Source organism: Vanellus vanellus (assembly GCF_965231255.1).
Source record: "Vanellus vanellus genome assembly, chromosome: 2".
In the NCBI taxonomy this organism is placed as follows: Eukaryota; Metazoa; Chordata; class Aves; order Charadriiformes; family Charadriidae; genus Vanellus; species Vanellus vanellus.
This window is the reverse complement of record NC_138906.1, coordinates 108,430,941-108,443,804: the sequence shown is the minus strand read 5'-3', so window position 1 is coordinate 108,443,804 and position 12,864 is coordinate 108,430,941. Positions and strand designations below refer to the sequence as shown.

At 38.4% G+C, this 12,864-nt stretch overlaps 1 protein-coding gene across 1 annotated transcript in view; it reads right to left on the bottom strand.

The window, feature by feature from the left end:
- RTTN (rotatin) overlaps nucleotides 1-12,864 on the bottom strand; it is a gene marked incomplete at its 5' end in the record, with an annotated part of 96,930 nt that overhangs the window by 61,070 nt on the left and 22,996 nt on the right. The window contains 7 exons of the mRNA XM_082479876.1: nucleotides 1,049-1,148; nucleotides 1,980-2,151; nucleotides 2,355-2,494; nucleotides 4,341-4,457; nucleotides 6,517-6,642; nucleotides 7,511-7,637; nucleotides 12,433-12,545. Coding sequence (XP_082336002.1) covers nucleotides 1,049-1,148; nucleotides 1,980-2,151; nucleotides 2,355-2,494; nucleotides 4,341-4,457; nucleotides 6,517-6,642; nucleotides 7,511-7,637; nucleotides 12,433-12,545 — 895 coding nt within the window. The remainder of the gene's footprint in view (nucleotides 1-1,048; nucleotides 1,149-1,979; nucleotides 2,152-2,354; nucleotides 2,495-4,340; nucleotides 4,458-6,516; nucleotides 6,643-7,510; nucleotides 7,638-12,432; nucleotides 12,546-12,864) is intronic.

The following is a 12,864-nucleotide window of genomic DNA, read 5'->3' as shown; positions in this document are numbered from 1 at the left end:
CTCTTTAGCCTGGAGAAGAGAAGGCTGAGGGGAGACCTTATTATGGCGTACAAGTATCTAAAGGGTGAGTTGAAGAAGGATGGAGCCAGGCTCTTTTCATTGGTTCCAAGTGACAGGACGAGGGGCAATGGGCACAATTTAGAACACAGGAAGTTCCGTTCAAATACACGGAAACAGTTATTTACGGTGAGGGTGACAGAGCACTGGAACAGGCTGCCCAGGGAGGTTGTGGAGTCCCCTTCCCTGGAGATTTTCAAGGCCCGCCTGGATGCAGTCCTGAGTAATGTGCTCTAGGCAATCCTGCTTTGGCACGGGAGTTGGACTAGATGATCTCTAGAGGTCCCTTCCAACTCTGATAATTCTGTGATTCTGTGATTCTGTGATATTGGATGAAATGCCACCTGGAGTCTGCCTCTTGATATTGAAAGAGGGTATAATCACGGAAGCTTAGCTTGAGTTTACCGAACCCTCATGCACACAAATGACATTTCAATCCACTTCAACCGCGCTTACTACTTAGGTTAACTCAAAATGCAGGAAGAGGTTCAGAATAATAGAAGAAATTCTTCACCAAGTATAAAATCCCTTTAGCTAGCCTGTGTAAGAAGAATTAACCTTCCTAATTAAAAAACACCACCACCAAATATATATTTGATATTGATCATCACCTCCTTCTCTCAAGACTAAGTATCTGAGTTAGCAATAGCAAAAAATTTGAAGCACCATTAGTTCTGAGACAGATCAACAAATTGAAAAATGTTAAAAAGGAAAAGCAGAAAAAAATCTCTTCAGCTTACTCCTCTATTACCCAAGGGAGCTGTTTTTTTCAAATAATAAGACCACTATTTCTTATTCTTGAGAGTAACAACAACTACTTTTTTTTTTATTTTAATTGGTAGATTATCCACAATACTGTTAAAATTCTGGTCCCATAATACAGATAAAAATTGCAAAGAGTACCCTTAGTAGAAATATACAGAAAACCTAGCAAAACTTCAAGGTCTTACAGTGATCAGCACATGAACACAAATTTTCTGAAAAATTTTACCTTCTAAAATGATAACTAGCTGCTCAGCTGCAGACTTCCGTAAAACTAGGTCAACAGCTTCAGAAGTCAAGATGTCATACAGCTTTTCAACAGTTTCTCCCTAAAAGTAAAACTATATTAGATTGACATCCAGTAGTCTATTATGAAACAAGGTAACCAGCCAAATTTCTTAACAGAGAGTAGAAAATAAAAAAAAATCCGAATTCCTTATTATAATGTATTTTATTAGATTCCACATGCACGTAATAAGAAAGGAATAACTAACTTTTTGAAGGATGTAGAGGAAGCGTATAAATCAAGCGTACAATAAGTGGTCAGAATATTTATTTTTTTTCTTTTCAGAGAGCAAGCATCTTAGCATTTGTTTAACATACTGTTAATCTGAAAGTGTTGAAAGTAAAGAAGGAAGGAGAATGTAGGGGAGATGGTAAAAAAAACCAGAAGAGATACAAGTTTTCACATAGGTGATTTGTTTTTCACTTTGCAAAAGCAGCAATATTAGAAAACAGGCATAAATCTGTAATCTGTTTTAGACTATTTCAGATTAAAAATTATTTGTGCCTGTTTTAGTAAAAGCTGATTGGGGAGGTGAAGCTCTATGTGAGAAAAATCAGATTCTACCCATGCACAATGAAATTGTTGTAAACAGAGCAGGCCTGTGCTCTTTGTACTCAAATTAAGTCTTGCTGTTAACTTGTATGCAGAAAGAAAAAAAACACAGGAGAAAGAAGGAATTCTTTTCTTATTTTTGCATATGGTAGCATAAAATCTACTGTTTAAGTTCACATGGAAAGAATATATCAATGGATTTATTTTTATGAAGCTAGCCAATTTATATGAAATATTGCAACCTTCAAAAAGTGGTAACTTCAGTGACTGGGCAGGTAGAAGAATTGATCAATGACAGAACATTTAGACAGAGTTTACTTACCTTAAATACTGACTCTGTTTTATTATCCAATTTTAGCTCAATAGCTCTTTCTATAATAAATAAGTTTGAAACGTTGGAAAGCACACTACCGTGCAGATGCGGACGTTTCAGGTTTGCCCCTTCTTCATTCAAAAGATGGAATGTTAAATGTTTAAGTGCCATAGAACGAACTCTAAAGGAGTAGACAATTAAAATAAATATATAAAGTCCTCATACTGGAAAACTTTAGCTGCATAGTTAAAAATTCATTAGTTGTACTGATTAATCTACCTTTCAAATCAACACATTGCATAATAACCAATTGGCTTTTTTAGAGTAGCCGTTTTTGTTATCAACACTAGAAAACATACTGAAAAACTGCAGGGGATTACTTACAACTGCTTCTTTGAGAAAAGAAGACGCAAAGCAGCCCGTAGTCTAGTAGTTCTAGGGAGAATACCCTCTCCTTTGTCAGAGGTTGTTTCACTCAAATTGAGGATACAGTTACCTAGCGTATCTTTTGTGTCAGCATAACCCTAAAACAAAGAACCAACAAACAAAAATTTCACAAATTAAAAAAATCCACGTACTAACTTAGCAAATTAGACAAGGTAATTCCCCTTTTAGGGGCTAAGGGAGGGTGGGCAAGGAGAAACACCCCTCCCAAAAAAAGCAATAACTTTTAAGAAAACAATCACTTTCTGAGGATTAATACTCCTCCATAAAAACAATTTTAAAAAATAATAAATGATCCTGTATACAAATCAAAATAGATTTTTACATGGCCCAGAGGTATTTTGACCTGAAGCTTTACCCTTCAGTCTGTTAACATGATGCTGCTCTGTACGGTCAGTTTCCATTTCAATAAATAAAATTCAGTCCCTACAAGAAAATGACTTCAAAACATTAAATCCTATCTATTTTCACATGTTTAGTCAAAGCATTTTCACACAACCAAGAGAAACCAGAATCAGTTATGTGAAGTAATGATCCTGCAAACATTTAAACAGTACAAGGCATTTTATATGCATCAGGTAAATATAGGCCTCCTGTATGCTCTGCTCAGGTATCTATTGTACGTAGCCACCACAGGCTATAAAATAGAGGAAAAAGAGAGCAGGGATAAGTTCTTTCTCACGTGTTTAGCCTACATCTTATATTAAACCCCTACCTATTTAATCCTGAATATCAATGGAAGATATGCATGTAGGTAACACAGAGAAGCTGACATGAATGGGTGAGAAAGCCCTGAAGTAACCTTTCTCCCACCACTTTCAAGTTCTCAGTGTACTTCCTCTGCATATCTTTCTGTCTGAGCCTTCTATTTCACGGCCCATCTTATTTGCAACATCTCCTCATTTTTGCCCCAATTTTTGTGCAGTTTATGTAAGGGCTTAAATTACATAAGCAGTTTTTCCAACTTATGGTAATACTGAGGTGCAGGCAAACAATGAATATACAACAGTGATACAAATAAGCAGGTATAATTATCAAGAATGGTATTTTTGAAGGAAAAAAAAAAAGACAAAAAGTATACTTGGATGTATTAGCCAAGTTAAATAAAAGACAGAAATAAGGCAAAAAAGAGAGACATCAGGAAAAACAGATAGGTGCAGTAAAATATCTAATCTGGAAGACTACAGGCAGATCATAGAACAGAAATTTCTAGCACTAAAGAAAAAACAATAAAGAATTTGGATGGAGCAATTAGGCTGAAAATCAGATTAGAAAGGAAAAAGTTCCCATTAGATCAAGCCAAGAATAAAGACAACAAAAAGCAAATTTGCACATTATCACAGATATGAAGACTAAGGTCTAAGTATAATACTGACTGTTGATACTTCTATAATACTGGAAACAAACAAACAAAAAAACAAACATCAAAATATACAGAAAATACATCTTACATCTATTGAAATTTATTGAGCGCATACTTGATCAGGAAACTATATAATCATCACAGAGGAGTTACAACTTTCAATTTAAGATATGGGGGATATTCTAATAATTTTAAACTACTTTTGCAAGGCATGCAATATTTTAATCTATACTTGGATTATCCACTCATATCTTCAAACCATTTAAGTCCCACTCAATACGTGCTGATTTCTACTACAACATTTCAAAGTTTCACATTCTAGTAATACCAGGCTAAAATTTGTCTACAAATTCAAAGGAGTAACTTTGACTGGCATTAGGACCCCTATAAAACATGTCTCCATTTGACATCTAACAAAACAAGTGTGCAAGTATATTACTGTTAACTATTTTCTACCTGCTATTTAGGTGAGTATTCTGTTTGTTGTTTAACATGACAGTATTGCTGTTTACATGATTTCATACTTGATTTCATCAAATTCAGATGAAAGCACTTAGAAGTACCTGTAAAACAGGAATGACGGGATAGAGGGCCTCAATAAACTTGTTCCAAGTCAATACTGCCATTACTAATTGTCCCTGCAATAGATGCATCAGAATGGCCTTGGCTGTAGAGTTCACCTGCACAATAACAAAAAAAAAGAAACCAATGCAACCACAGATGTGTCAGTTTGTCAATGCTATAATTGGAAATGTTATACAAAAACACCTCAAAGAGAAAGGATCTACAGACAAAATATTGTCACTGCAGAATGCTACTTTTGAATTGTCAGTCACACTAAACATTAAGTTGTTAGAAAAGCTTCTCAGAGAAAACACACAAATAGTTCTGCCTAAATAGCACCTAATCATTTTCCCCTTTGAATTCTAGTTTGTCCTCTCTGAAATAAAATAAATCATTATTTCAACGTATACACCTATTGGTCCCACTACACTGCAGGTAAAACGAATTCTGTTTCTTTTCTTTCCAACATTTTCGGGGCGTTTCATTCTCAGTCTTTACGATACACTTCTGAAGATACAGGAAGAAAGGAGACTTAAAGCCTGTTACATGGTCATTTCACTTCCTTGAGGCAAATAGTCAAACTAAGAAGGTTAACAAATACTTCATATAGTACATGAATTCATCTGAAGCTCTTTATCAAAAAGGAAAAAAGGCATATGATACAACACATACTGTATTTATGTATCCTGTATACAGTATGTAATGCATACTATATGCAATAGTAAAGTATTTACTTGCTAATTTATTACTACAAGGGGAACAGAGGTAAAAAAAAACAGCTTCTCAGAATTCACTCTTCCTTACATAGTGTAAAAACACCTACCTTTAGCAGCTAAAACCCTGCATTTTATGCCAGAACTAAAAATCCTCTCACCCAAGGCAACAAGAACAGCCTTTAATATCATTCTAGCCTGTCTTTAAGGACTGGATTTGTAAAATCACATGGCAAATCTTAAGCCCAACCTTGGAATACAAGGTTCTTCTCAATTTCTTCTCGTTGTCACATGCCTGAAAGATTAAACTGATGCTTTATGAAAACTTAAGTAGCAGATACACATCGCAGAAATAAAAAAAATATGCTTGGATATGATCTTCACTACATATTTTGTTAGAAGAATAATAAGAATGCATTATAAGGTAAAGAGAACAAAATGAGATAATTTCATAAACATGCATTCTCCATGTCAATGATCTTTTGAAATTCAGTATCAACTGAAGTCTATTTGTTATGTTTGACCAATCACTAAGAGAGAAAACTGGCAGTCTTTTTCATAAGGCATCCAAGGGAGTAGTCAATCAAAATAAATCCTTTCCGTGGAAAAGATAAATTACGTACAAATACACAGCACATTATCAAAGATATTTTACTTCTCCTTTTAAAATGCTAACATCTAAAAAATCACTTCTAAATGAAATTGTGCGCTGTACTGTGTTAAAAAAAAAATCTCTTTTTCAGGAGACAAGCTGAAAAAATAAATAAATTAATTGTTATTCAATGTTCTTTTCCCCCTGACTGTAAAGACTTTATAGATCAGCTATAAAGTAGTTACAAACTACCTAAGTGATTTTTCCCTCCCTCAGAACTCCCTACATAGCTTTATAGGTAAGCTAGGAAAAAGTGGATATATGTTAAGCATTCATGCATATAAATGAACCCAATGGGAATTTGGTCCTATTCTATAATACTATAAAACACTTGTGTAATACTCAGGTAATTAGACTTAAACAAAGATGTGTTTCTAGTGATGAAATATGTTTTTACAGTAAAGACATTGCAGATTTAAAATGTCTTTTTACTCCTCAACCAATGCACACATTTCAGAGGTCATCCCACCTTTACAAAGGCTTGAGACTTCACGTTTTCCATCATACATACTATTTCGTCATATACACATTTTATTAGGGCTGAATATATTGCAGGAAAATATTAAAAAACAGCTTATTTTATTTTTCATTTATTACATTTAATAGCATCCTATGCATAGAACATTATTTTGTCTCCAAATTCATCATTAAAAAAATCTTGTCATTTACTACAATTTCACTGTTTGCATAACTTTGCTATATACAAGAGAATGTACGTAGTAAAACTTTAAGCCTCAGACCACCATGGAGAATATCAACACCTACATTGCATGCACATCAACTTATAAATATAGCTACTAAACACAGTACCTCGTTCTTATCTTCCTGAAGGCCAAACGTACAGATTTCATATAAAACTTTTGGATGAAGAAGAAAATGTACTCCGTGGCAGATCGAAGACACAGGCTTTGCAATATTATGAATACCTAAACAGTCCTTCAGTAAAAATTAAGGTGGTTAGTTTTAAAATTCAAGATAGTCTCCACTACTACATCTTGTTTTATAGAATGCTAAAGTTGTCATCCAGTGAAAGGCTTTCTCCAAGCAGTTTGGAAAACTACAGTTCTGAAAGCTAAACATTACAGCCCTGGAAAAAACACCATCTTTATACATCACTGATTGAAAATTCCTGTTGCTACACAGCACTAAGAAATACAAAATAATTTTGGTTTTACTTTAAATAACAGTGAAATAAATCTGACAAACTTTATATGTTGTTTGATATTACTTTAAAGTAAGATAACCTAAACTGGCAGGTAAAAATCTCACAAAAAGATACAAGTGTCATTCAGTAGGGTTTTTCTTTTTTTTTGTGAAAGACTAGCTCCAAAATCTTTGTACACTAGCAAATTGTACTATAAGCACAATAAGTTTAGCTGATGTCCAATATAGAAAATAAGAATTACAACAAAGTGTTAAATCAAAATACAAAAGTGATTTTTATTTTGTGAGCCAGTATTACTGAATACCTAAAATGACCTGATGAATATGATGTTGCCTTTCTTAATATAGAGCAGAGTCATACTTTTAGGAAGTTCACATTTTTACACCTTGGGCTATCTTTATAAAAAACTAAGGCAGTGACAAAATATCCATATAAAACAAACTCAAAACAAAACCACCCCCCAAAAAAACCAACAACAACAAATTAAGGTTTTAAAACAATGAGTACATAAAAGGACTTACAGATTTCCCAGCATATAACACGGTAAACAGTATGTGCATTAAAAATGCTTTTAATGAGAAAATCATATAATATGCATTATTTAGCCCAACATGAAGAGCATTAAGCATTAGTTCTAACCTTAACCACTTCCAAACAGCAGCGATAGGCTTCGGTCTTTATATTCAGCAAAGGATGGGACAATAGACGTAGAAGCACCTTCTGACCCTCGGCCTGAAGCAACGAGTTAGCTTCAGCAGACTTCCAACTAAAAATGAAAAATAATTAATTTAACTATTATTTATTTTACAGTATCCAAAGATGTCTACAAAAAGTTTCCTGTTAAATTCCAGGATAATCTCTGAAAAATACTTCCTGAAAAGGTATACATCCTAAAAAATTACTTGACAGACCAAAGTTCGGAGATCACAACATATTTGCCCAAATCATAGTATCAATCTTCACATTTGTACATTTATTTTTTTATACTTGTAGGCAATTAAAGACCATAGTTTTGTGAAATTCTCTCATCAAAAGTAGGAGCTTGACAAACACTTGTGTTCATCTGAAAACATAAAATTCTATTGAGTTTCAATAGATTCCTTATATCATGGTATACAATTATAAAAGAACTCTATGCTTTCATAATTTTTTCCTTTTAGAAGTAAAAGTCCATCTCAGTATCACAAAGTGAATTTATGTTAGTTAAAAAAATTGAAGTGAATTTCCTGTTGCCTGAAACAGTAATCATACAATAATAAATTCTAAAAGCATTAGAACACTGAAAAGAGTTTTAACATTTCATAATTGAAAAAAAAATAAATCAGAGAGGTCTTAAAAGTAGTTTACTTTGAAAAAATCCCTAAAGTCAAATTCTGAATCAGCATAAAATTAAGATTTTGTATTTCTAATAAAGTGTTCAATACAGAACTTTTCTAGGCACCACAGGGTAACTTAAATTCTTTAACTAGAGACATGGAAAATCTAAAAAGCAAGAAAAACATGCTGTTTAATAAATGAGATGCCATCTTGTGATATACAGCATCTACAATAAAATAAGTCCTTTAGGATTTCTGAAAGTAAAGTAAGTTACACAAATACACTTGGAACAAAGGAATTAAAGTTTTAAAGGCAGGTCGAAGTGTTTTAAGACTGTTTCTTTATAAATAACATAGTAACTTTATATACAAAATCATAAAAGCTTATACATAGAAAAGAATAAAACATCAGCTCTGAGGGGGACAGAGGGCCCGATATGTAGGGCAGATCCCACTCTCGGGGAAGTCTGTTGCCTCCCTGGGGCACAGGTCAGGGACATCACGAAGAGACTCCCTAGCCTGGCTCAGCCCTCGGACTACTACCTGCTGCTTCTGTTCCATGTGGGGGGTGACGAATGTGCAGATCGGAGTGCGAGGATGATTAAAAGAGATATCAGGGCTTTGGGACAGTCACTAAAGGGATCTGGAGCACAGGACATTTTTTCACCCCTACTTCCCATTGTGGGCAATGACATTGAAAGGAACAGACGAGCTCAGTCTGTTAATTCGTGGCTCCGTGGCTGGTGTCACTGCCACAATTTTGTTTTTTTTTAACAACGGAATGGCCTATGTGGTACCAGGCCTGCTGGCCGCAGATGGGGGTTGGCTCACTCAAAGGGGAAGAAGGGTTTTTGCCCAAAAATTAGCAGGGCTCATTAACAGGGCTTTAAACTAGATTCAATGGGGGAAGGGGGTATTTTCTGGTTTGCCCATGATCAGCCAAGGGATGTTGTACCAAGAAAAGAGGAACGGGGTGCTGGTGAGGGCCTGCAGCCATTTGCTCCAAAATGTGCTGGCTATGCTGCAGCGTGCTCAAAGTCTTACGTAGACAAGCCAGGAGCTCCTGGACCAACAGGAGCCAATGGGGAGGCACCATTAATACATGGAAGAGGAATGCCACCTGGAGAGCAGCGCAAGGTAATTACAGCTGCTCCAGCCAAGTCAGCCTCAACGAAGACATGGCTGAAGTGCCTCTATGCAAATGCACGGAGCATGGGGAACAAACAGGAGGAACTAGAGATGTTTGCATGCCTCCAAGGCTACAATCTCACTGGCATCGTAGAAATTTGGTGGGATGACTCCTATAACTGCAGTGTTGCCATGGAAGGCTACAGGCTCTTCAGGAGAGACAGGCAAGGGAAACGAGGAGGCGGTGTTGCCATATATGTCAAGAAGCAGCTGGAATGCATGGAGCTCAGCCTAGGGATGGATAATGAGCCAACTGAGAGCCCATGGGTCAGGATTAAAGTGAAATCGGGAGCAGGGGACAATACAATGGGGGTCTGCTACAGGCTGCCCAACCAAGAAGACTGAGTGGATGAAGCCCTCTATAGACAGATAGCGGCAGCACGTTCACAGACCCTGCTCCTCATGGGCTACTTCAGCCACCCCAACATCTCTAGGAAGGGTAACACAGCCAGGCATAGGCAATCCAGGAGGTTCGTGGATTGCACTGAGGACAACTTCCTTCTCCAAGTGGTTGAGGAGCCATCGAGGAGAGGAGCTATGCTGGACCTTGTTCTTACCAACAAGTAGGGGCTGGTAGACAGTGTCAAACTCAAGGGCAGCCTGGGCTGTAGTGACCATGAAATGGTGGAGTTCAAGATCCTCGAGGCAGTGAGGAAGATGTGCAGCAGGCTGACCACCCTGGACTTTGGGAAAGCTGACTTTGGCCTCTTAAAGAATCTGCTTGGTGTGGTGCCATGGGATGAAGTGCTGGAGGGAAGAGGGGCCCAAGAAAGTTGGTTAGTATTCAAGGACCACCTCCTTCAAGCTCAGGAGTGATGCATCTCTACAAAGAGGAAGGCAGGCAGAAAAGCCAGGAGGCCTGCATGGATGAATAAGGAGCTCCTGGACATGACCAAAAGGAAAAAGGAGGCCTATAGGGAGTGGAAACAGGGGCGGGTAGCCTGGGAGGAATACAGAGGAATCGTTTGAGCAGCCAGGGATTGGGTTAGACAAGCTAAAGCCCAGATAGAACTAATTCTGGCCAGGGACATCAAAACAAACAAAAAAATCCTTCTTTAAGTATGTCAGCAAGAAAAGAAAGATTAGGGAAAATGTGGGCCCCCTCCGGAAGGAAACGCAAGAACTGGTTACCTGGGACAGAGACAGAGCTGAGGTACTCAATGACTTTTTTGCCTCAGTCTTCACTGGCAAGGACTGCAGCCACACTGCCCATGACGCAGAATGCAAAGGCGAGGTTTGGGAAAATGAAGAACCACCCACTGGAGGTGAAGATCAAGTGCGAGACCACCTGAGGAACCTGAAGGTGCACAAGTCCATGAGACCTGATGAGATATATCCCCGGGTCCTGAGGGAACTGGCAGATGAAGTCACTAAGCCACTAGTCATCATATTTGAGAAGTCGTGGCAGTCTGGCAAGGTTCCTGCCTACTGGAAAAGAGGAAACATAACCCCTATTTTCAAAAAGGGAAACAAGGAAGACCCAGGGAACTACAGCCCAGTCAGTCTCACCTCTGTGCCTGGCAAGATCATGGAGCAGATCCTCCTGGAAACTCTGCTGAGGCACGTAGAAAAGAAGGAGGTGATTGGTGAGAGCCAGCATGGCTTCACCAAGGGCAAGTCATGCCTGACAAATTTGGTGGCCTTCTATGAAGGGGTTACAGTGGCAGTGGACAAAGGAAGATCAACTGATGTCATCTACCTGGACTTGTGCAAAGTGTTTGACACTGTCCCACACAATATCCCGGTCTCTAAATTGAAGAGACATGGATTCAACAAATGGACCACTCAGTGGATAAAGAACTGGCTGGACGGTCACACTCAAAGAGTTGCGGTCAACGGCTCAATGTCCAAGTGGAAACCAGTGACGAGTGGCGTTCCTCAGGGGTCAGTACTGGGACCTGTACTGTTCAACATCTTTGTTGGCAACATGGACAGTGGGGTCAAGTGCACCCTCAGCAAGTTTGCCGATGATACCAAGCTTTTTGGTGAGATAGACACGCTGGAGGGGAGGGATGCCATCCAGAGGGACCTGGACAGGCTGGAGAGGTGGGCCCAAGCCAACCTCATGCAGTTCAACAAGGCCAAGAGCAAGGTCCTACATCTGGGTCGGGGGAATCCCAAGCACAAATACAGACTTGGCGGGGAATGGCTGGAGAGCAGCCCTGAGGAGAAGGACCTGGCTGTGCTGATTGATGAGAAGCTCAACATGATCCAGCAGTGTGCGATCGCAGCCCAGAAGGCCAACTGTATCCTGGGCTGCATCAAAAGAAGTTTGGCCAGCAGGTCAAAGGAGGTGATTCTGCCCCTCTACTCCACTCTCATGAGACCTCACCTGGAGTACGGCATCCAGCTCTAGAGTCCCCAACAAAAGAAGGACATGGACCTGCTGGAGCGTGTCCAGAGGAGAACCATGAGGATGATCCGAGGGCTGGAGCACCTCTCCTATGAGGAGAGGCTGAAAGAGTTGGGGCTGTTCAGCCTGGAGAAGAGAAGGCTCTGGGGAGACCTTATTGCAGCCTTCCAGTACCTAAAGTGGGGCTACAGGAGAGCTGGGGAAGGACTTTTTGCTAGGGCATGTAGCAATAGGACGAGGGGGAATGGCTTTAAACTGGAAGAGGGCAGGTTCAGATTAAACATTAGGAAGAAATTTTTCACTTTGAGGGTGGTAAGGCACTGGAACAGGTTGTCCAGAGAAGTTGTGGAGGCCCCATCCCTGGAGGTGTTCAAGGCCAGGCTGGATGTGGCCTTGGGCAATCTGGTCTAGTGGGAGGTGTCCTTGTCTATAGCAAGGGGGTTGGAACTCAATGATCTTCGAAGTCCTTTCCAACCTAAACCATTTTATGATTCTATGATTAGTTTTTTTAGCACCTGAAATTCAATTTTCAAGAAAACCACTACAGAATGACACCAATTATTTAGAAGAGACTTTTCAATGACTAAAACAAAACAATTGTTCAAATACAGGGAATAAACAAGTTCAGCTTCTACTTGAGAAAGTTTATCCATAAAAAGGATTGTATTTTCTCAAGTAAGAGTTTTAAATAGTAATGTACTTACAGATCTGAGCATATGCAAATGCATTCCTGAAGGAAGCGAAAGTGTTGATGGTAGGGTAGACTACTCAAGGCCTGATCTGCCAGTTCTACTAATTCAGAAAGATCCTTGTCCCCCTGAGAAGTAAAATTAAGAGAAAGAAACTATCAGAATTAGTAATACTAAAAGTTTACAATGTTAATGCATAATCTCTCAGAATTTATCATCATTTAATGCATCTACTAACCAGGGTTTGGTTCAGCCTTTCACAGAGTTTATAATTAATCTAATTAACAAATTCAATAGACTTCAAACAAATAAATTTTAGAACCTACTCCTAGGAGCTGAAAACCCTTCAGCTGCTGAATTCAAATAAAATTCTATAAACTCAATGGGACTAATATATGTCTAACATTTCACAGCATAAATACCATAACTCTGCTCAAAACACTTTCT